Source organism: Suncus etruscus, chromosome 5 (assembly GCF_024139225.1).
Source record: "Suncus etruscus isolate mSunEtr1 chromosome 5, mSunEtr1.pri.cur, whole genome shotgun sequence".
Classification (NCBI taxonomy): Eukaryota; Metazoa; Chordata; class Mammalia; order Eulipotyphla; family Soricidae; genus Suncus; species Suncus etruscus.
Window position 1 is genome coordinate 115923460 of NC_064852.1, and position 20856 is coordinate 115944315.

General features: G+C 39.2%; 1 protein-coding gene across 1 annotated transcript in view; it reads right to left on the reverse strand.

Moving 5' to 3' along the window:
- Nucleotides 1-3392: 3392 nt before the first annotated feature.
- Nucleotides 3393-20856, reverse strand: part of NBEAL1 (neurobeachin like 1) — a 185556-nt gene continuing 168092 nt past the window's right edge. The window contains exons 51-55 of the mRNA XM_049773321.1: nucleotides 16795-16911; nucleotides 15047-15208; nucleotides 13775-13923; nucleotides 10090-10225; nucleotides 3393-3937 (exon numbers count right to left, since the gene is read on the reverse strand). Coding sequence (XP_049629278.1) covers nucleotides 3836-3937; nucleotides 10090-10225; nucleotides 13775-13923; nucleotides 15047-15208; nucleotides 16795-16911 — 666 coding nt within the window. The 3' untranslated portion in view covers nucleotides 3393-3835. The remainder of the gene's footprint in view (nucleotides 3938-10089; nucleotides 10226-13774; nucleotides 13924-15046; nucleotides 15209-16794; nucleotides 16912-20856) is intronic.

Sequence of the window (20856 nt, forward strand, 5' to 3'; positions counted from 1 at the left end):
TCCTAATATAGAATAGAGTATGAAATAGCTCTGATACAACAGATGTTCCTTACTAATAAAAATAAAAAATGACACTCAGAGCAAGTGTGAAGTTCTGAATTTAACCAGTGGAGCCAAGGGTGTGCCAAGGTGATCCTGACTCTCCGGACTGTCAGATGTCAGAGTCCCCAGTGAGGGCTTTTTGGAGCAAGTGCAGGCATAAACCTTCCCCATCTTCCTCCTGAAAAACTGACAGTTGAGTACATGCCCCTAAAAGTTGTAATATCAATAATAGTGTTTTAAATTTCTGAGCAACTTCATTTGTTTGATGCTACATCCCTGTAGGAGCACTCCAATTTAACAAAATGGACACCTAACAACAAGAGCTTACTAAAATGTCTGTCACTGTATTGATGATTTCATTGGAGATACAATAACTTCCACAATATGCTTACTACTATACTTTTTCTTTCTTTTCATCTCTTCCATCTTATATTTTCTTTCTATTTTTTTCCAATAACTCTGCTTTCACTTATCTAGAAACAAATGTATTATGATCAACCATGTCACCTATGTAATGCAATTTCTTTAAATAAATAACTCTTAAAATATTTTTAAAGTAAAAAGTGAGGGCAAAATTAAAAACAAACAAAAAATCTCTAAGTAGGGGCCGGACAGATAGCATGGAGGTAGAGTGTTTGACTTGCATGCAGAAGGACGGTGGTTCGAATCCCAGCATCTCATATGGTCCCCCAAGCCAGCCAGGAGCGATTTCTGAGCTCATAGCTAGGAATAACTCCTGAGCGCTGCCGGGTGTGACCCTCCCCCCCACCAAATCTTTAAGTAATATAAAATCTCCAAAGTTCTGATAAACAGTTCTTTGAAAAGCCAACATATAAAATATAAAATTCAGTTGTGTTGTCCTGTGCATTTGAACCCTAAAAGCATAATTTCTAGTAACCTGTTTTGAGGCATTTTACCTTATTCCTAAAGTGCTCAAAAGAGGGAAATCTTCATATTTATTTATATATTTATACATATATGTTTAGATATAATATATAAATATGTAACACATTTTAGTGTTAACCTAAAGCATAATTGGCTAGTACATTAATACTGAGAATTTTAAATAACAGGAAGAAAACTCTTTGATAACTTTTTTTTTTTTTTCCCTGCAGCAGCACTCAGGAGTTATTGGCTCTGCGCTCAGAAATCTCTCCTTGCAGGCTCGGGGAACCTTATGAGATGCCGGGATTGAGCCTGGGTCTGTCCTGGGTTGGCCACAAGCAAGGCAAACGACCTGCTGCTGTGCTCTAATCCTCTTCATTAACTTTTATTTGGGGAGGAAAGTCTACCAAGTAGAGCTCAGAGCTTATTTGGCTCTGTGCTCAGGGAACACTTCTAGCAGGCTTGGGGACAATATGGGGTGCTGAGGATAGAACCCAGGTCAGCCATGTGTAAGTCAAGCACCTTCTACTATACTAACCCTCTGACTCTGTAACTTTTAATTAGTCTTAACACAAATAGTCCAAAGATTTTTAAAATATTGTTTTAGTTTTTGAGTCACATTGGGAATCACTTCTTGGGGGATCAGGGAATGATATTGGGGTGACAGGGATCAAGCCCAGGCTGCCTGCATGCAGGGTAAGCTTGTCAACTGTACTATCTCTTCAGCCCCTGGTCAAACCTTTTTAAAGCTTTCCAAAATGAAATCTCTTCCTTATAATTATTTTCACTTATTTACAGATTATAAAGAAAAGATGGGGTACAGGAAAAGAACTGCAGAGGTAATTTTTTTCACTTATTCAACTAAGAAGACACTGAATGTAAATAAATCTGTGACTGTGAAATTATTAGTATAAAATATCTTTTTCGAGCAGGAGTGATAGTATAACAGGTAAGGTCCTGCATGCAGCTGGCCTGGATTCGATCTCTGGCATCCCATATGGTTTCTCCAAGCATTGCCAGAAGTAATTACTGAGTACAGAGCCAGAAACAATGCCTGCATTGCCAATTATGGTCCCAAAACAAAAACAAACGAATAAAAATAACCGTTTTCCCGACATGCCATGTAACTAACTATTTTGTCCTGAAAAAAAAAATGCAGTTAACGTTTACAGAATTTCCACATAATTTCAGAGGGTTCATGAATTTTCCAAGTCTATACAATCTCAGATTAGGAACACATGAAATTATTTAAGTTTTTTTGACTAACTCATATGATAACCTTGTTAGGAAAAAAACACAGGGACCTGGAGCAGTGGCACAAATGGTAGGGCGTTTGCCTTGTACGCAATGACCTAGGACGGACCATGGTTTGATCTCCTGGTGTCCCATATGATCCCCCAAGCCAGGAGCGATTTCTGAGCCCATAGCCAGGAGTAACCTCTGAGCATCACCAGATGTGGTCCAAAAAACAAAAAACAAAAAACAAAAAAAAAGAAGAAGGATAAAAACCCACTTTGCTAACCATCTTTTTAAATTCTAAATAACTTTTTTCAGTGGCCAGGAATGTGGCTCAGCTGTAGAACTCTTGCCCTGCTTGTGTGAGGTCTGGGTTTGATTAGCAGTACTACCAGAGAAACAAACGAACAAAAAAGATCAGTATCTTTTCAATCTAACAATCTAGATTCCCAAAACAACTCTATCAGGCAATATATTCTTCAGTATCCTGAATAATTAAAAAGAACAAAACAATAAACTATACATTATACAGTCATGACCCTAACCTTTATATATATTACAAAAAATAAATACAGTTTTTTCCTAAAATTGGTACAACCAAGTGACTAGTTGCATGCTTTTTCAATTGCTTGATTCAAGAATATGAAAAAAATCTCAGGTAAAAATATAATATCTTTAGGTACCATTACTGATTCATCAAATTATTGGAGTAAACAGTAATTACTTAATATTTACTTAGTAAAACAAGCCAAGAAAATTTAAACTTTAAAAATACAAATTGTGCTGCAATACTAAAGGACCCAAAGTAGAAATCAACAATAAGAATATTTTGTTTATTATACTATTAACAAAATGCATCTGTATAGTTTTATCTTCAATTACTTATTCGTACTCAACCATTAAAAATAAATGTATTTCAGTAAATTATCATTAGTAATGTGCTAAATAGTAGCAGAACATTTTTGTACCAGCTTCCAATAGCCCTAACACAAAAATATATGCAACAAGTGCCTTTAAAATATTAGCTCCAATCAGGACTCTCATATAAATAAGTTAACACTTTAATATGGTGGCTGATAAAAAGCAAAACGATGAACTCAATTAGAAGCCCTGCCTCTTATCTTCTCTACTATTTGTACCCCTAGTAGAATTATCTTATGTTTTATTATGTAGAAAACAAAGCTAATTTAGTTAAATTTCTTGAGAAGTTTATTTTTAAAAATGGGTCTAAGCTTTGGTAATAGAAAACTAAATCAATCAATGTCTTTTCCCAAAACCATCTATTTTTACAGACCAAAAATAATATTAGATTCAAGAATGTGAAGCAGGTTTTTTTTTTTTTATTTTGGCTCCGAGCCCCAATCAGCAGCACTGAGGGCAGCTCCAGGCAGCAGCTGCAGAACCACATGTTGCCAAGATTAACCTCCACCTCCCTTTTACACAGCATATGTACAGCTCACTGCGTTATTAATTCAGCACTGACTATAATGTTGAAACAAATAGTAATATAAGCTAAGCATTCTATACAAACGAAACCAATAATTTCTACATTATTTTAGGGACTGAAAAGTCATGAAACACTTAAGAGACAGAGTTAAAGTGGCAAAATAATAAATTAAATGTCAGTTATTCAGAAACTTCTGTTTAGTTACTTGGAAGATGAACACAACGATCACTTAAACTCTTGAGTATTATATTCTGTCTCTCCAGCTGAAATCTGGCTGAGTCGTTTGCTAGAGCCCCACAATTTTCGAGAAAGCTGACCTGTTCGTACCTGTTTAAAGCAGTTCAGAGAAAAAAATTAGTTCTTATTAAGAAGGGAAAAATGAAATTGATGATAAATATGACACCAGGATTAGCTACCAGCTGGGTGTGGTAGCCCCAGGAACAAAGCCAACAAAAAAACCAAAAATCACATTTTGTACATTATTTTTTTTTTTTTTTTGTGGTTTTTGGGTCACACCCGGCAATGTTCAGGGGTTTTTCCTGGCTCCGTGCTCAGAAATTGCTCCTGGCATGCACGGGGGACCATATGGGACGCCGGGATTCGAACCGATGACCTTCTGCATGAAAGGTAAATGCCTTACCTCTATGCTATCTCTCCGGCCCCATTTTGTACATTATTAAACAGGTAACACTAGAACACTTTTCAGCCTATAAGAATAATTAATTCTAATTAATTGAATCAGTGAATAAATGACCCTTTAGAAATTTCCTGGTTAAGGGTTGAAGTTATAGCACCATGGCAGGGCAATTTGCCTTGCACATGGCCAACCTAGGATGGACCCCAGTTTAATTCCCAGCATTCCATATGGTCCCCCGAGCCTGCCAGGAGCGATTTCTGGTTTTTGGATCACACCCGGCGTTGCTCAGGGGTTACTCCTGGCTGTCTGCTCAGAAATAGCTCCTGGCAGGCAAGGGGGACCATATAGGACACCGGGATTCGAACCAACCACCTTTGGTCCTGGATTGGCTGCTTGAAAGGCAAACGCCGCTGTGCTATCTCTCTGGGCCCCAGGAGTGATTTCTGAACACAGAGTCAGGAGTAACTCCTGAGCATCACTGTGTACAACCCAAAAACAAAAACAAAAGTTTAAGGTAGCTGCCTTCCATGTGGCCAACCTAGATTTGATCCTTGTCATCCCATATGGGTCCCCTGAGTCCACCAGGAGTGGCAACTTCCTACCAATGACTGCTCCTTCTGACCCTCTTCTCTACTGTCTCTGGATACTATTGCCATATTATATATTTTTTCTTACATCTCACAAATGAGTGCAATCATTCTATGTCTATTCCTCTCCGCTGACTCATTTCACTCAGCGTAATACTCTCCATATCCATCTATATATAAGCAAATTTCATGACTTCATTTTTTTCTTAATAGCTGCACAGTATTCCACTGTGTAGATATAACACAGCTTCTTTATTCACTCATCTTTTCTTGGGCAATGGTTTTTTTTTTTTTTTTCAGATTTTGCTTACTGTAAATAGTGCGGCAATGAGTATAGAAATGCAGAGGGATTTTCTATATGGTATTTTTGCGTTTCTACAGTATGTCCCTAGGAGTAGATACCCCTTTTTGGGGAGCATGTGAGGGACCAACACCCAGCAGTGCTCAGAGGCTACTTACTCATTCAATGTCTGAGGTTACTCACTGTAATGCCTGGTATTTGGTGCTTAGGTAGCGGTCAAAACTTAGTCAAAATAGGGCCTGGAGAGATAGCACAGTGGCGTTTGCCTTGCAAGCAGCCAATCCAGGACCAAAGGTGGTTGGTTCGAATCCCGGTGTCCCATATGGTCCCCCGTGCCTACCAGGAGCTATTTCTGAGCAGACAGACAGGAGTAACCCCTGAGCAACGCTGGTGTGGCCCAAAAACTTAAAAAAAAAAAACAGTCAAAATAATTCAAAATCTATAGTGATGGTTCTTTGGGGTACATTTATTGGAGTAACAAAAGATAGCCTTATGCAGGGCTGGAGCAATAGCACAGAGTAGGGCGTTTGTCTTGCCAACCTGGGATGGACCTGGGTTCACTCCCCAGCATCCCATGTGGCCCCCCATGCAATGCTTTGTATATGGTGCTTAAGTAGTGATCAAAACTTATAGTCAAAATAATTAAAAATCTATAGAGATGGTTCTCTGGGGTACATTTACTGGAGTAACAAAAGATAACCTTATGCAGGGCTGGAGCATTAGCACAGCAGCAGCACATTTGCCTTGCATGCTGCCGACCCAGGACAGACACAGGTTTGATCCCCAGCATCCCATATGGTCCCCCATGCCTGGCAGAAGCAACTTCTGAGTGCAGAGCCAAGAGTAACCCCTGAGCACCACCAAATGACCCCAAAATCCAAACCTGCTCCCCACAAAACGAAAACAAAAAAATCAGATAAGCCTTATGCACTGACAATGTGGCAAACTTGTTTCACTTCCAGAAAGATCACTTCTATTAATCTGTACCACCTGAATTTATGATTTATAAATATAAATTTCATACTGATAATATAATATAGAAAACAAATAAAAATTTTAAACTACAGATTAGTCAAGATCTTGAAGTTGTAGGAGCCACAGAGCTAAAACAGCACTCCTTTTAGTACAGTGCTTGTCTTGAATACAGCTGACCTGGGTTCAATCCCCAGCAATCCTAAATGTAGAGCCAGGAGTAACCCTGAGGAATGCTGGATGTGGGCCCAAAACAAAACAAATGAACAAAAATTCTTAAACTTTTATTTTATTTTATTTTATTTTTGTTTTGGGGTCACATCTGGCAGTGCTCAGGGTTACTCCTGGCTCTATGCTCAGAAATTGCTCCTGGCAGGCTCGAGGGACCATAAGGGATGCTGGGATTCGAACCACAGTCCTTCTGCATGCAAGGCAAATGCCCTACCTCCATGCTATCTCTCCGGCTCCAAACTTTTAGATTAAAATAGCTCTAAAATAAGTGTTTTTATAACTAAATATGGAAATATTTAATTTCTACACAGAAATATTAATTTCTACACAACCATACCTGTTCTATATAAACATATATAACATAAAGTTCTATATATTTATTTAGACTGTACCACAGTAGACCTATAATTCAATTAAGTAATTAAAAAAAAAACCCACCTAGGGGCCAGCTAGGTGGCGCAAGAGATAAGGTGTCTGCCTTGCAAGCGCTAGCCAAGGAAGGACCACGGTTCGATTCCCCGGAGTCCCATACGGTCCCCCCAAGCCAGGGGCAATTTCTAAGCACTTAGCCAGGAGTAACCCCTCTGAGCATCAAATGGGTGTGGCCCGAAAAAACAAACAAACAAAAACAAAACTCACCTAAACATAAAAAACAAAGGACAATTTTTTTTTTTGTTTTGTTTCTAAGCCATACCTGGCAGTACTCAAGGGTTACTCTTAGCTCTGTGCTCAGAAATCACTCTACCCACTGTTCTATCACTCTGATACCAGAGGGCAAATATTAAAAATAGAATACAGAGAAAAGTTAAGGCATCTGCATTGAAGCCAGGATGGTGGGGTCAAACTGGGATCAGTCACATGACACCTGTACTATCTCTCCAGCCCATAAGAACAATTTTTAAAAGAAACCATTTAGGGGCTGGAGAGATAGCACAGTGGTAGGGTGTTTGACTTGCATGCAGAAGGACGGTGGTTCGAATCCCGGCATCCCAATGGTCCCCCAAGCCTGCCAGGAGCAATTCCTGAGCTCATAGCTAGGAGTAACCCCAAGCGCTGCTGGGTGTGACCCAAAAACCATAAACCAAAAAAAAAAAAACCAAAACATACACACTAAATTTTTTTATAAAAGTTCAGCAAAATCATAAAGGGGAAATAGTTCAAGAAACTGAAGTGCATGCTTTCATGTGGGAGCTGTGGGTCTGATTTCCAATACCTTCATGGTCTCCCAGAAGCACTAGGACAAACACCCAAGCATCAAAATAGGAACTGTCCAGAGTCACCATATGTGACCAAAGACAATTAAACAACAACCCCAGAAAGTTACAGATTATTTAAAGTGGGGGAAGGTAGGTTTACTAAGTAAACCACAGAAGCAGAATCAAATTTGGAATAAAGACAAAGCTTTTAAGTAATAACCACATTATTAGAGAATAGGAGTGCAACTTTATATTGGATATTTACTAATGATTGACCTCTAAAAATAGTAAAAATAAATTTGTATAAAATGGTTTTAAGTAGAGCAGAGTCACAGTATAGCAGATAGAACATTTGCCTTGCATGTGGCTAACCCAGGTTCAATTCCTAGAACTCCATACAATCCCCTGAGCCCTTCAGGAATAGTCCATGAGTGCAGAGCCAGAAGTAAGCCCAGGAAACTGCCTGGGGTGGCACAAAAGAGAAAAAAAATGGCTTTAAATACAGGCAAAACACTGAAATATAGACATTGACACTGAGGGACACATATGGAATAAAAGTTGCAATTATTTTAATAATAGTTTGTTAGAATAACATTCTAAAAAGGAGTACACAAACTAACAAGATATTAAAATAGTTAAAAGAGGGGGGTCGAAGCAGTAGCACAGCAATAGATACAGAGTTAGATTTTTTTGGTGTTTTGTTTTGGTTTTTTGCCACACCTGGCAGCACAAAGGTAAGCATTCAGACATTACTACTATGAGGCAAAGGGCACAATATAAGAATGCTGGGGATCAAACCCAGGTCAGCCACATATAAAACATATAAAACAAATGCCCATCACCCTAACATCATTGACAAGTAACTATAAAAAATTTGCAGAGAATGAGACCATTATATGGGGTATTTGCAATCACAAGTAAAAGCCTCTGTATGATGCTTTCAAAAAATGATAACTGTCAGACATATAGTCATATTGAGCACTTATTTAAAGTAAGAAGTTTTACTATGTATTGTGTGTGTGTATGTGTGTGTATATGTGTGTGTGTGTGTGTGTGTGTACACGCGCACTGGTCATGATCATTCGCACATGTGCTCTACCACTGAGCAACAACAACCTTTATTTTATTTTATTTTATTTTATTATTTTTTGGTTTTGGGTCACATCTGATAGTGTTCAGGGGTTACTCCTGGCTCTGCGCTAAGAAATCACTACTGGCCCGGGGAGATAGTACAGCGGCGTTTGCCTTGCAAGAAGCCAATCCAGGACCAAAGGTGGTTGGTTCAAATCCCGGTGTCCCATATGGTCCCCCGTGCCTGCCAGGAGCTATTTCTGAGCAGACAGCCAGGAGTAACCCCTGAGCATCGCCGGGTGTGGCCCAAAAACCGAAAAAAAAAAAAAATCACTACTGGCAGGCACAGGGGACCAATTGTGATTCCGGGATTCAAACCACCCATTTGTCCTGGATTGGCTGCATGCAAGGCAAATGCCCTACAGCTGTGCTATCTCTCCAGCTCTTTATTTTATTTATTTATTTATTTATTTATTTATTTATTTATTTATTTATTTTTATTTTTTTTGGTTTTTGGGACACACCCGGCAGCACTCAGGGCTACTCCTGGCTCTATGCTCAGAAATCGCCCTCGGCAGGCTTGGGGGACCATATGGGATGTCGGGATTTGAACCACTGTCCTTCTGCATGCAAGGCAAATGCCCTACAGCTGTGCTATCTCTCCAGCCCTTTATTTTATTTATTTATTTATTTATTGATTGATTGATTGATTGATTGATTGATTTTTGGGACACACCCAGCAGCACTCAGGGGCTACTCCTGGCTCTATGCTCAGAAATCGCCCTCGGCAGGCTTGGGGGACCATATGGGATGTCGGGATTTGAACCACTGTCCTTCTGCATGCAAGGCAAATGCCCTACCGCTGTGCTATCTCTCCATCCCCTATTTTATTTCTTAATATTGGCTTTTATGTACTAAAACTCCAAGTAGCCTTCTTGACTCTAGATTTGAAAATAAAACATAAGAACTGTCTTATTTGGGGCCGGAGAGATAGCATGGGGGTAAGGCTTTTTGCCTTTCATGCAGAAGGTCATCAGTTCGAATTCTGACATCCCATATGGTCCCCTGTGCCAGTCAGGAGCAATTTCTGAGCATGGAGCCAGAAGTATCCCCTGAGCCATGCCGGGTGTGACCCCCCCAAAAAACACACACACACACACACAAAAAAAGAACTGTCTTATTCATTTAGAGAAACAGAAACTATCAAATATATGCTTTCAGTTAATTATAATATAAACAAAATATGTACCATATTAATATAAACTATATATACAATAATATATACTAGATTATATATGTTAGATATGTTATTATATATAAGATGTTTTATAATATATACTCTAATAAAAGATCACTTGACTTCCTAATTGAAATTCTGTTGATTCTTTATACCTCTAAAACAATTGTTAAAATGCTTATACTTAATGAACTGAAATGAAATAAACCAATAGTATTCCCAAAAGTTCCTTCATGGTCGCATTTACCTCAGCTGGCTTGCCAACACCGACTACAATCAATTTGCCATCTTCTAATCCTACAAGAATATGGCTGCACTCTTTGGTTACACAAATACAGTGTATAGGCAATCGCATGAATAATGGGTTGATGCTGAGATTCAAGCTAGAAGAGAAAACACATGTAATTACACACATCACAACAGATTAATTGAATTTATAACAAGGATCATTTCTGAATGCTAATTTAACAATCATCTAGTTTGTCAGATGTAAGAACTGAAGATACAAAAACTTGGACTCACACAAGGGTCAGATTGTTGGCATTACTAAAATATTTCATAGATATATTCTTTCTTTACAACTTGTTATTCTTCTAACCATATAGATGAGAATGATTTTCACCTTATTGATTAATAAGTAGAACTAGATAAAAAAAAAAGGCAAAATTTAAGTGTGTGTTTCTGTAAAGATGAAGTCAATAAGACTGGTTTGTTTGCTTCCTTAAAGGTGCAATATTAAAAAATAATACAAAAACATTCAATAGTCTATTAAAATATGCAAAAATATTTAAGCACACTAACCTATTATGAAAAAGATGAATGGCTTACATTTATTTAGTTAGTTATTTGATTTTTGGGCCATACCCAGAGGTCCTCAGGGGTTACTCCTGGCCCTCCACTCAGGAATTATTCCTGGCAAGCTGGGGATAATATATGGGGTACCAGGGAGCAAAAACAGGTTGGCTCTGTGCAAGGCAAATGCCTTCCACACTGTACTATTTCTCAGGCCCTATTTATTTTTATAGAAGCCACGCCTAGAAGTTGGGAGGTCTGGGGCCACTCCTGGTTAGACTTTCCTAATTGTATGTATCTAATAGTTTGTGCTCTGGCCCCTTAGAACTCAGAAGCAACCAGGCCCATAAGTGGTGGTGTCTGACAATCATATAGTGCCAGCAATAAAACTTAGAGCCTTTTGCATGAGCATGTGCTCAATTACTTGAGCTATTCCACCTAGCGCTATGACTTTTCTGCTTAAAGAATAAAGAATCCTACTAAACATATATTACATTCTAGGTTAGTGTTTCCTTACGCAGAACATCATCTGTAGTAAGTGAAGAAAGTGGCTCTAACTCAACAAACACAGTTATCTAATCTCTTGAATAAGAAATTTACAGAGGAAATGTTAGAATGTTCGGTGAGCTCAAAGCAACAATGGTACAGACATCCAATAAAACAGAAGATTATATGAGAGCACAAATAAGAAAAATACAAGCAGAAATGACAGAACTAAAGAATTTGGTTGGTGAAGTGAAAATGCAAATAAAATAAAACTCAGTAGTAGCTGAGGACAAAATTAGTGAGCTACAAGATGAGACAAAAGAAGATGGGGGAAAAAAACCTCAAAATCAATAAACAGCAGATAAGATAACTTTCAGATGAATTCAAGAGAAAAAACATTAGAATAATCAGGGATTCTGATGATTCCTGAAGGGCCAGGAAGACAATCCCAATGAAGAAGCAATAGTCAAAAGCATCATTGCTGTGGCTGAAGCACAGCAGGTAGGGCATTTGCCTTGCAGCAGTCCACCTAGGTTCAATCCCAACATCCCATATTGTTCCCAAGCATGCCAAGAGTAATTTCTGTGCACAGAGCTAAGAGTAACCTGAGGAATCCAAAATAAAAACAAACAAACAAGGGCCGGAGAGATAGCATGGAGGTAAGGCGTTTGCCTTGCATACAGAAGGACAGTGGTTTGAATCCCGGCATCACATATGGTCCCCCAAGCCTGCCAAGAATGATTTCTGAGTGTAGAGCCAGGAGTAGCCTCTGAGCGCTGCTGGGTGTGACCCAAAAACCAAAACCAAACAAACAAATAAACATCATTGCTGAGCTGGTTCTAGAGCTGAAAAGCACATGCACTCACTCAGATCCAAGAGCCCTGAAGGTACTGCTAAAAGAAGTCCAAGTAAAATCCTCCAAGATACATCCTAATCAGAATGATAAAGCCAAAAAGAGAGAATACTGAAAGGGCCAAGGAAAGAAATTATAAAGTAGTAGGCATAAGATTTAAAGATTAATCAAGCAAGACCCTGTGAGCATAAAGTCAATAGTGTAAAATTAGTTTTCAAAAACTCAGTGAAAGGCGAGTGGGTGGGTAAAAAAACAAAACAAAACAAAACAAAACAAAAAAAAAAAACTCAGTGAAAGAAATACCTTACCAAATACACTTGACCCAGCCAGACTCTCATTCAGATTTGAAGGAACAGAACTTAAAAAAACAGAACTTCAGAATTAAAAGTTAATAAATTTCAGCTTTGAAAACAACTTTGAAATAAGTCCTAAAGGGTATTCTTGAAGACAAGATACAACTCACAAACACACAGAATTTTTACAGAAAAAAAGCACAAAACTCCATAATAACATCACTCAATACCAAAGACCTAAAAATGCAACAAGTAAAGGACGCAAAGACAGGATGGATTAGAAAAAGAGAATAACCAGAGGAAAAAAGAACCCTAATTCATTGCTGGTGGAAATGTTCACTGGTCCAACCTTTTTTGGGTATATAGACATTCCTTAAAAAAAACTAGGAATTGTTTTATATGACTCAGAAATTCCACTCCTTGTAATATACACCAAAGGCCCTAAAACACGAGATAGAAAAGCCCTCTGCACTCCTATATTTACTGCAGCACTATTCACAATAACCAAAATATAGAAACTACTCAGTGCCCAAGAACAGATAACTGGCTAAAGAGGCTAAACTACACACACACACAATGGAATACTACTCAGCAGTAAGAAAAGATGAAATCATACAATTTACTAATACTTGAATGGATCTGTAGAGTAGTAAGCTGAATGAATTTATTTAGAAGAAGAGGGACAGATTCAGAATGATCTCACTCATATAAAGGATATAAAGAAACATAGTATGCAAAAACGAAAGCCCAAAGACAATAGAAACAAAGAGCAGGAGAACTGATCCTTAGTAGGAAACTTTGCAGAGGTAGAAGAAGGGAAGAAGGTCAAGAAAGGAACCCAATGAGAGAGGGAAGTGGTTCTCTGGATGAAGACTGGGAGCTAAAAGGAAGTAAAGTGATATGCATGATACTCTAAGTCAGTAGTCGGCAACCTGCGGCTCGCGAGCCACATGTGGTTCTTTACACTTTTAATTTGGCTCTTCTGTGTGCCGGGCGGCTGCTCCAGGAGTCAGGACTCTGCTCCTAGCCTATGTCAGTGCGCGCCCTGTGTGGTTCTCAAAATAAATTTCAATTGTGGTTTTGGCGAGATTTGGCTCAGTTGAAAAAAAAAAAAAGGTTGCCAATCTCTGCTCTAAGTAACAGTATTGGGAACCACAGTGCCTAAAAGGGAAAAAAAAAAAAGTGTCTACCATAGAGGCAAGCCAAGGGGTAAGAGAGGAGAGAAACTGAGGACAATAGTAGAGGGAAATAAACACTAGTGTTGGAACATTGTATACCTGAAACTCAATCATGAATAAATTTGTAACTTTGTAGTTCGATAACTTTAAAGAGTATGCACGTATTTTTTTTTTATTAATTCAGGAATACTTACATTACTCAAGTTCTTTTATAGTTGCTAAAAAATGCTCACAGAATGATAAACCAAAAAGATTAGAAATGTTTTAGTTAACTTTTAGTCTTGAAGTGCTTCCCTTTTCTTAAGTATAACTTAAATAATTCTCTTTTACCTGTAGAGATCTCTTATAGATAGGAAGCCCTGTAAACTTCCCAGGACAATGTGTTCTCCAGTTATGCATATGTCTGATATTTGTTCTGTCAGGACTTGAGACCTGAGATATTTGCCATTGACAGAAAATAGATGCAATGCATTCTTATCCTGCAAAAGGTAAATGAAGAAATTTTAATGACCACAAGTACAAACTTCTTTATAACGTGAATTAAAACTATGAAGATATGGGGCTTAACATTTTGGAATAAGCACCAGATATATTCAAAGAGAAGATGTGCTGACACTATTAAGGATATTATTTTAAATCAGACTGGTAGGTAAATAAACACTAAGAATTTTCACACCTACAAAATAACTAAAACCTCATCCAGTCTCAAACAACTTCACATTCTTACAATCCATATATTTTTTTTAATTTTTAAAGAGATTACCATTGAAAGGAAAATAAACATGTAAAATGTTTAGCTATTTACTTATACCAGGCTTTGTACAAAATCATTTAAATTGATTATAATTCCACTTTAGTAAATAAAGCCACACACAAACAGAAATTTAAAACAGTGAATTATATAAGCAGATTAACAGAAATATCCTAAGACAAAATACTAAGACCAAATGGTGGCAGGGATCCATCTAATAGCTTGTTCCCCATATTTTATGAAGGAAGGGAGGGAAGCAGGGAGGAAGGAAGCAAGCGAGGGAGGAAGGAAGGGTGGGGAAATAAGGAAGGAGGGTGGGAAAAGAAAAAGGAAGGAGGATGTGAGGGAGGGAGTGAAGAAGCTACCCTTTGAAATATGTTTGGGGCTGAGGCAATAGCACAGAGGGTTGGATGTTTGCCTTGTACGCGGCTGATTCCAGTTTGATTCCCAGCATCCTATATGAGCCCCTGAGCCTGCTAGGAGTGATTTCTGAGTGCAGAGCTAGGAGTAACTCCATAGCGCTGTCAGGTATGGCCCACTCACTTCCCACCAAAATTAAAAAAAAAAAGAAAAGAAAAGAAAGAAATACGTTGTTTTTGGACTAGAGAACTAGTATTGTGTGGTACTTGCCATGCATGAAGCCAATGCTAGCTTGAGCACCTCTAAGAGCAACCCCCAAAAGAGTCAGGAGTAGCCTCTGAGCACAGCTGGTATGGAACAACCTCTGCCCGCCAAATAGATCAGTGAATAAATCCGGTATTTTTTTCTTCTTTAAAATGTCTCCTACAATGTGGGAAGGGAACAGGAAGTTTCTCATGTAGGTCTATTTCAGGAAAGTGACATATATATACCTTGAGCATATTCTTTTCCTCAATGCTGGAGTAGACGACAATGTGTCCTTCCCAGGATATAGCCAAGTTTGGAATGGTTAGGAGCAGAGAACTTTCACAAGGTGGCCGCAATGTCCTCATATACTGTCCTTTTTGAATGCTATGTATTATCACTGTGCCATCCTGGTGACAAAAATAGTTCAAAAGAAAATTAAAAAAAAATTAAAAAAGAAAATGAAGTGATCGAAATAAAGAAATGTGGGAAAGGAACTGAGCAAATGATCATTTTACGAAGGAAAAATAGTTTAGGAACTTATCTAACCTTGAATCCTCACCTAATATTTTATTCTGTAAAATAACGTCTTCCTGGGCCCAGAGAGATAGCACAGCGGTGTTTGCCTTGCAAGCAGCCGATCCAGGACCTAAGGTGGTTGGTTCGAATCCCGTTGTCCCATGTGGTCCCCCATGCCTGCCAGGAGCTATTTCTGAGCAGACAGCCAGGGGTAACCCCTGAGCACCGCCGGGTGTGGCCCAAAATCCAAATAAATAAATAAATAAATAAATAAAATAATGTCTTCCTGAGGCTGGAGTGCTTGCCTTGGACACAGCTGACCTGGGTTCAATCCCAAGACTCCTTATGGTCCCTCAGGCCCACTAGGAGTAACCTCTGAACATAGAGCCGGCAAGCTTAAGCACTGCTGAGTGTAGTCCCAAAGGAAAAACAAAAATCCCTTTTCTTTAAATAAAACCATAAAAAAAAAAAAAATCAGGTATAGGATACATTCTGGGAACATTGTTGGAGGGAAGTAGAGAATTGGTGGTGGGAATGGCCCTGATTCACTGTATATCTGAAATCCAACTATGTAGGACTTTGTAAATCACAATGGTTTCAATAAAATAAAATTAAAAAAATTTAAAATAAAAATAAATAAAAGGTTGAATTGACATCTATGCCCCAAGAATAAAATAAAATAAAAACATGAGGGGCCGGAGAGATAGCATGGAGGTAAGGCGTTTGCCTTTCATGCAGGATGTCATCGGTTCGAATCCTGGTGCTCCATATGGTCCCCTGTGCCTGCCAGGAGCAATTTCTGAGCCTGGAGCCAGGAATAACCCCTGAGCACTGCCGGGTGTGACCCCCCCAAAAAAAACCCCAAAAAATAAAAAAATAAAAACATGAGCTCTAAACTACAACCATAGAGCTTTGAAATGTTCCTGTCAAGGGTGGTGTGGGGACACGTGGAGGGAAGTTGACATAGGTATGGTGGGATTGGTGTCCAAATATAATATACCTAACACCCAACTATCAATAACTTTATAAATCATAGTTCTTTAAAGAAATGTTTTTGAAATAAAATATAAAAATAAAAGCATTAAAATAAACACAAAACAAACTCTATCCTAAAATTTTCCCTTCGTTTTTTTTGTCTGTCTACTTTTACAAATTTCTGCAGCACAGAATACAAAATTTTTTTTTTTTTTTGGTTTTTCGAACCACACCCATTTGATGCTCAGGGGTTACTCCTGGCTAAGCGCTCAGAAATTGCCCCTAGCATGGGGGGACCATATGGGACACCAGGGGATCGAACCGCGGTCCTTCCTTGGCTAGCGCTTGCAAGGCAGACACCTTACCTCTAGTGCCACCTCGCCCGCCCCAAGAATACAACATTTCTATACTTTTCCTAGTTCCGTTAGGAAAACAAAGTTACATATCAATGCTGCTTCTGAATATGTACCAAAAATTCGTATTTCCAAAGATGAAATCTTACCCTTGATCCCGACACTGCCATGTCCAGCTCAGTGCTGATGCCAACACTCAATACCTCATCGGTGTGTCCATAGAGAATCTGAATGGGTTTGGGTGCCAAGCCCAAAGTAACACCTCCCTGTCATCAAAACAGAAAAACAGAGATGTTTTCTGTAAGCTACGTTCTCATTAAAAAAAATTTGTTCTGCTTTTACATGGTCTAAGTACTAACATTACAACTAGTATAACGACTATAGTCTATTTCTCTCAGTGTATTCATAATAAATTTATTCTTCTTTTTCTCCTTAGATTCTTTATCTAAAAGTCAAAAAAAGTAATCTGGATAGTTTACCAGTTGCTCAGTTAAGGATTAACAGGTACACTATTTGTCCTTTTAGTCTACAGCTTTCTTCTTTCTTTATTCCAAAAATACTGTTTTAAGGGGGATGTAGGGAGGAAAATATCTGTATTGTCTCTCAAGAGTTTTGCTTTTCCAAAAAAAAAAAAAAAAAAAAAAAAAAAAAAAAAAAAAAAATGGGGCCGGAGAGATAGCATGGAGGTAAGGCGTTTGCCTTTCATGCAGAAGGTCATCGGTTCGAATCCCGGCGTCCCATATGGTCCCCCGTGCCTGCCAGGAGCAATTTCTGAGCATGGAGCCAGGAGTAACCCCTGAGCACTGCCGGGTGTGACCCAAAAACCACAAAAAAAAAAAAAAAAAAAAAAGAGTTTTGCTTTTCCATTTATTAGTCATAGAAAATTTATCTGTTCTGGCCCATTTTTTATTTATTTTTTAACAGTAAAAAAAAAAAAAGAGAAAGTACAGTTAGAATTAGGCAACTGTCCTCAGCTTAGACTCAGTGATGGCTAACCTTTTTGAGCCCGAGTGCCCAAACTGCCTCACGAAACCAAAGAATTTCCTCAAAACTGCCAGCACATCAATTAAACCTTAATAAAAAAAAATTCAGTATCTAAAAACTATGCGGCACGCGTCACATATCTTAATTGCAGACCTTCACACGTGCTACCACTGGCACGCGTGCCATAGGTTCACCATCATGGGTTTAGATGATCCCAATTTTGTTAGCTTCCTTCTTTTGCTTTCAGTGTCATCTTATGAAAAAGGTTTCTGATGTCTATAGTTTTACTATTTCATTCTTTTTAAATGGCTTTAATCCTTTTATTTTTGAATTAGCATTCATTTGATTATTATTATATTTAAATTTTGAAACTTTATTAACACCATGATTTACCAAGTTGTTCATAATACAGTTGTTTCAGATATTCAATATTCCAATGCCGATCCTATCACCAGGTGACTTTCCCTTCACCAATATCAGTTTCCCACTCATTCCGGAGGGCTGCCCCTGGTAGGCACAAAATCATTTACTTTATATGGCTTGTTATGCCATGTAACTCACAATGGTGAGTCCTTGTCTAAGGATCTGCTAAGTTGACAGGGGCTAGTTGAGCTGCCTGTGTTACTGCTTTCACTTATTGAGCTTAGTAGGCTTCTAAGCAACTTTCCCATCTGTTTTGCTCTTACTGGGCTATCAGTACTGGGTAAACTTGAGGTGCTGGTTATAGAACTGAAATGATTCCGAAGCTCTGTGTCTACCAAGATTAGCCATGGGGCTGAATCATTTATTTGCTTGAATAAGTTGGTCATGGGTGGGGCATTGAGCCTGCCCCTAACCTGAGAAGGCTCCAAAGATCTTAGCCCAAAGACCAGGCCTACCCAGGTCGCACAATGTGGTGTTTATACATATGCTGGAGGGAGGTCAGGTTCTCACACACTTCGTGTTGCAGTGCTTGTACTCATTATGTTGTGGCCTGCCAAAGATTTCAGATTTTGTCATCATGCTATTCCTTATTCCTTTGATGTTGCTTGGAAATCCAAATGATTCCACTGCTGGACCCCTCAGGACATCTAGCTGAAGTTACATCTTAAACATGCAGGTACCTCCATCAAGGAAAGTGCTTTGTCACTGAGCTACCACCAGCAATTTCACTTGTTTTTTTTTTTCACTTGTTTTTTTGTTTTTGTTTTTGGGCCACACCCGTTTGACGCTCAGGGGTTACTCCTGGCTATGCGCTCAGAAATCGCCCCTGGTTTGGGGGGACCATATGGGACGCCGGGGGATTGAACCTCAGTCAGTCTTACGCTAGCGCTTGCAAGGCAGACACCTTACCTCTAGCACCACCTTCCTGGCCCCTTGATTTGTTTTTTTTGTTTTTTTTTTTACATTTCTTTTTTTATTTTAATTATGACAACAAAGATGTAAAGAAGAGGACAGGGTAAAGTTACAGTGGAAACCCAATCACCCATAAACAGAATTCTCGGTAGTCCCATCGATGATATCCCAGCCTTGAACTTTCAGCCAAAGAGCATTAAGAAAAACAAAACTGAACCCATGTACAATACAATTTCTTGTCCCTCAAATCCCCAGTTGTAGTACATACTATTTCTTAGCAGCACACAATATAATCTAAAGACATTATACTTATGTAGCTCCTTAAACATTGAGGGCAAAGTACATTTCTCTAGTTCCATGTACATACTAACTAGTTTAAGTTAACCTCAAAAGTTTTAGTGGCTTGTTTTTCTTAAGAATTGGAGTCAAGGGAACATAGTAAAAAATGGTATTAAAGTGGCATTTGTTTGCATAGGCCCATCAAAACATAAGGGACATGGAAAGACAAATTATGGTCTAAATACAAGGAGACCTTAACCCTGAAGTTTCCTGGCACAGGACTGACTCTAGGCTCCAGGCAAATTAGTTTGTCCAATTCAAGTCATCGTCTGTAGTGGCAATACACCTCCATTCCTCACATAGTCTCTGTTGTTGGTATCATGCTTCTGTATTAAAGATCCTGGAGTCTGCATATCCCACATTGCAGTCAGGATGGTGCAGAGCATCCTCTCGTTTCACCTCACACTTAAGGGGCACTAGAGAGAACCATGTCCTGTAGAGCAGGTCATTGATGTTGTCAAGTCTTCTCAGTGTAAACGGAAGTCTCTTTTTAGGGGGTCGATGTCAGACCCTTGGTAGTGTCTTTCCTGGTAGAGGACTGCTTCCAGCTGTTGCTGTAAAAGACCTTGGATGTTTCGTAGATAGCTTGCCTGGTTCCGGCGTGAATGGAGGATGCCCATTCTTCTGAGGCCTGTGCCAGGTCATTATATCAACGTTCAGGGTGTAAGGTACATTGTACTGAGATTTATTAGATAAGAACTTATCTGTATGTATGGTGTTTTCCCATTTTAATGTGTCTATGCAAACAAGGATCAATGCCATGGGGCGTTATTGGTGCATCTGGAGGCAATAGGAACAAGACGTGCAATTTCCATGACATAGTTCAATCATAGGCATCAAACTGAGGGACAGTTCCACCAACAATCCTTACTGAACAGCTTACAAAGAATAGACAAGATGAAAGTGAATAGAAACATCATGGTAGAAGAATATATAGAGAGTTACATCAGTTAAAGAAAATACCCATAAAATATTCAAAAGATATATGTGTTCAATTTGTGTCCTTCTAAATAGTTCTGGGATTTGTTAGATATACTGTATGTCTTAGGTCAGAGTTAGATATACTGTATGTCTTAGGTCAGAGATTAGAACTATGTGTTACTGAAGTTAAGAAGGGTAAATCTGGGGTACTGATGGTTGGAAGGAGCAAATGTTTCCCCCGCGCAGTTTGCAAAATGTAGACTGGTATGAAATTACCAGTGACAGACTGAGTTATAGCTGAGCAGCTATCTGCCACCCACCAGATCAAACTCTACCCCCTAAGCCCAACCCTAGGTCAGTTTCCCGGCCCGGCCTGGGAGTGGGGAAAACCCAGGGTGCCCCGTCAGCTCCTCCCAGAAACCCACCTGGAGATCCAGAGGAATGGGGGAGAAGGGGGTCGGGTGACCCAGGTCCGGGCCCCCCTGACCCTAGGCCAGACCAAAAGGCCGCTGGCCCATGGGGGGCCTGCCAGCTGCCTGTCCGTGCCGGCTAAAAATCCTGCTCCGGGAAGGGAGAGAGACCCTCCCAAGCCTGAAGCTCAGGGACTGGAGCTCCACCCTAGGCCAGTGTCC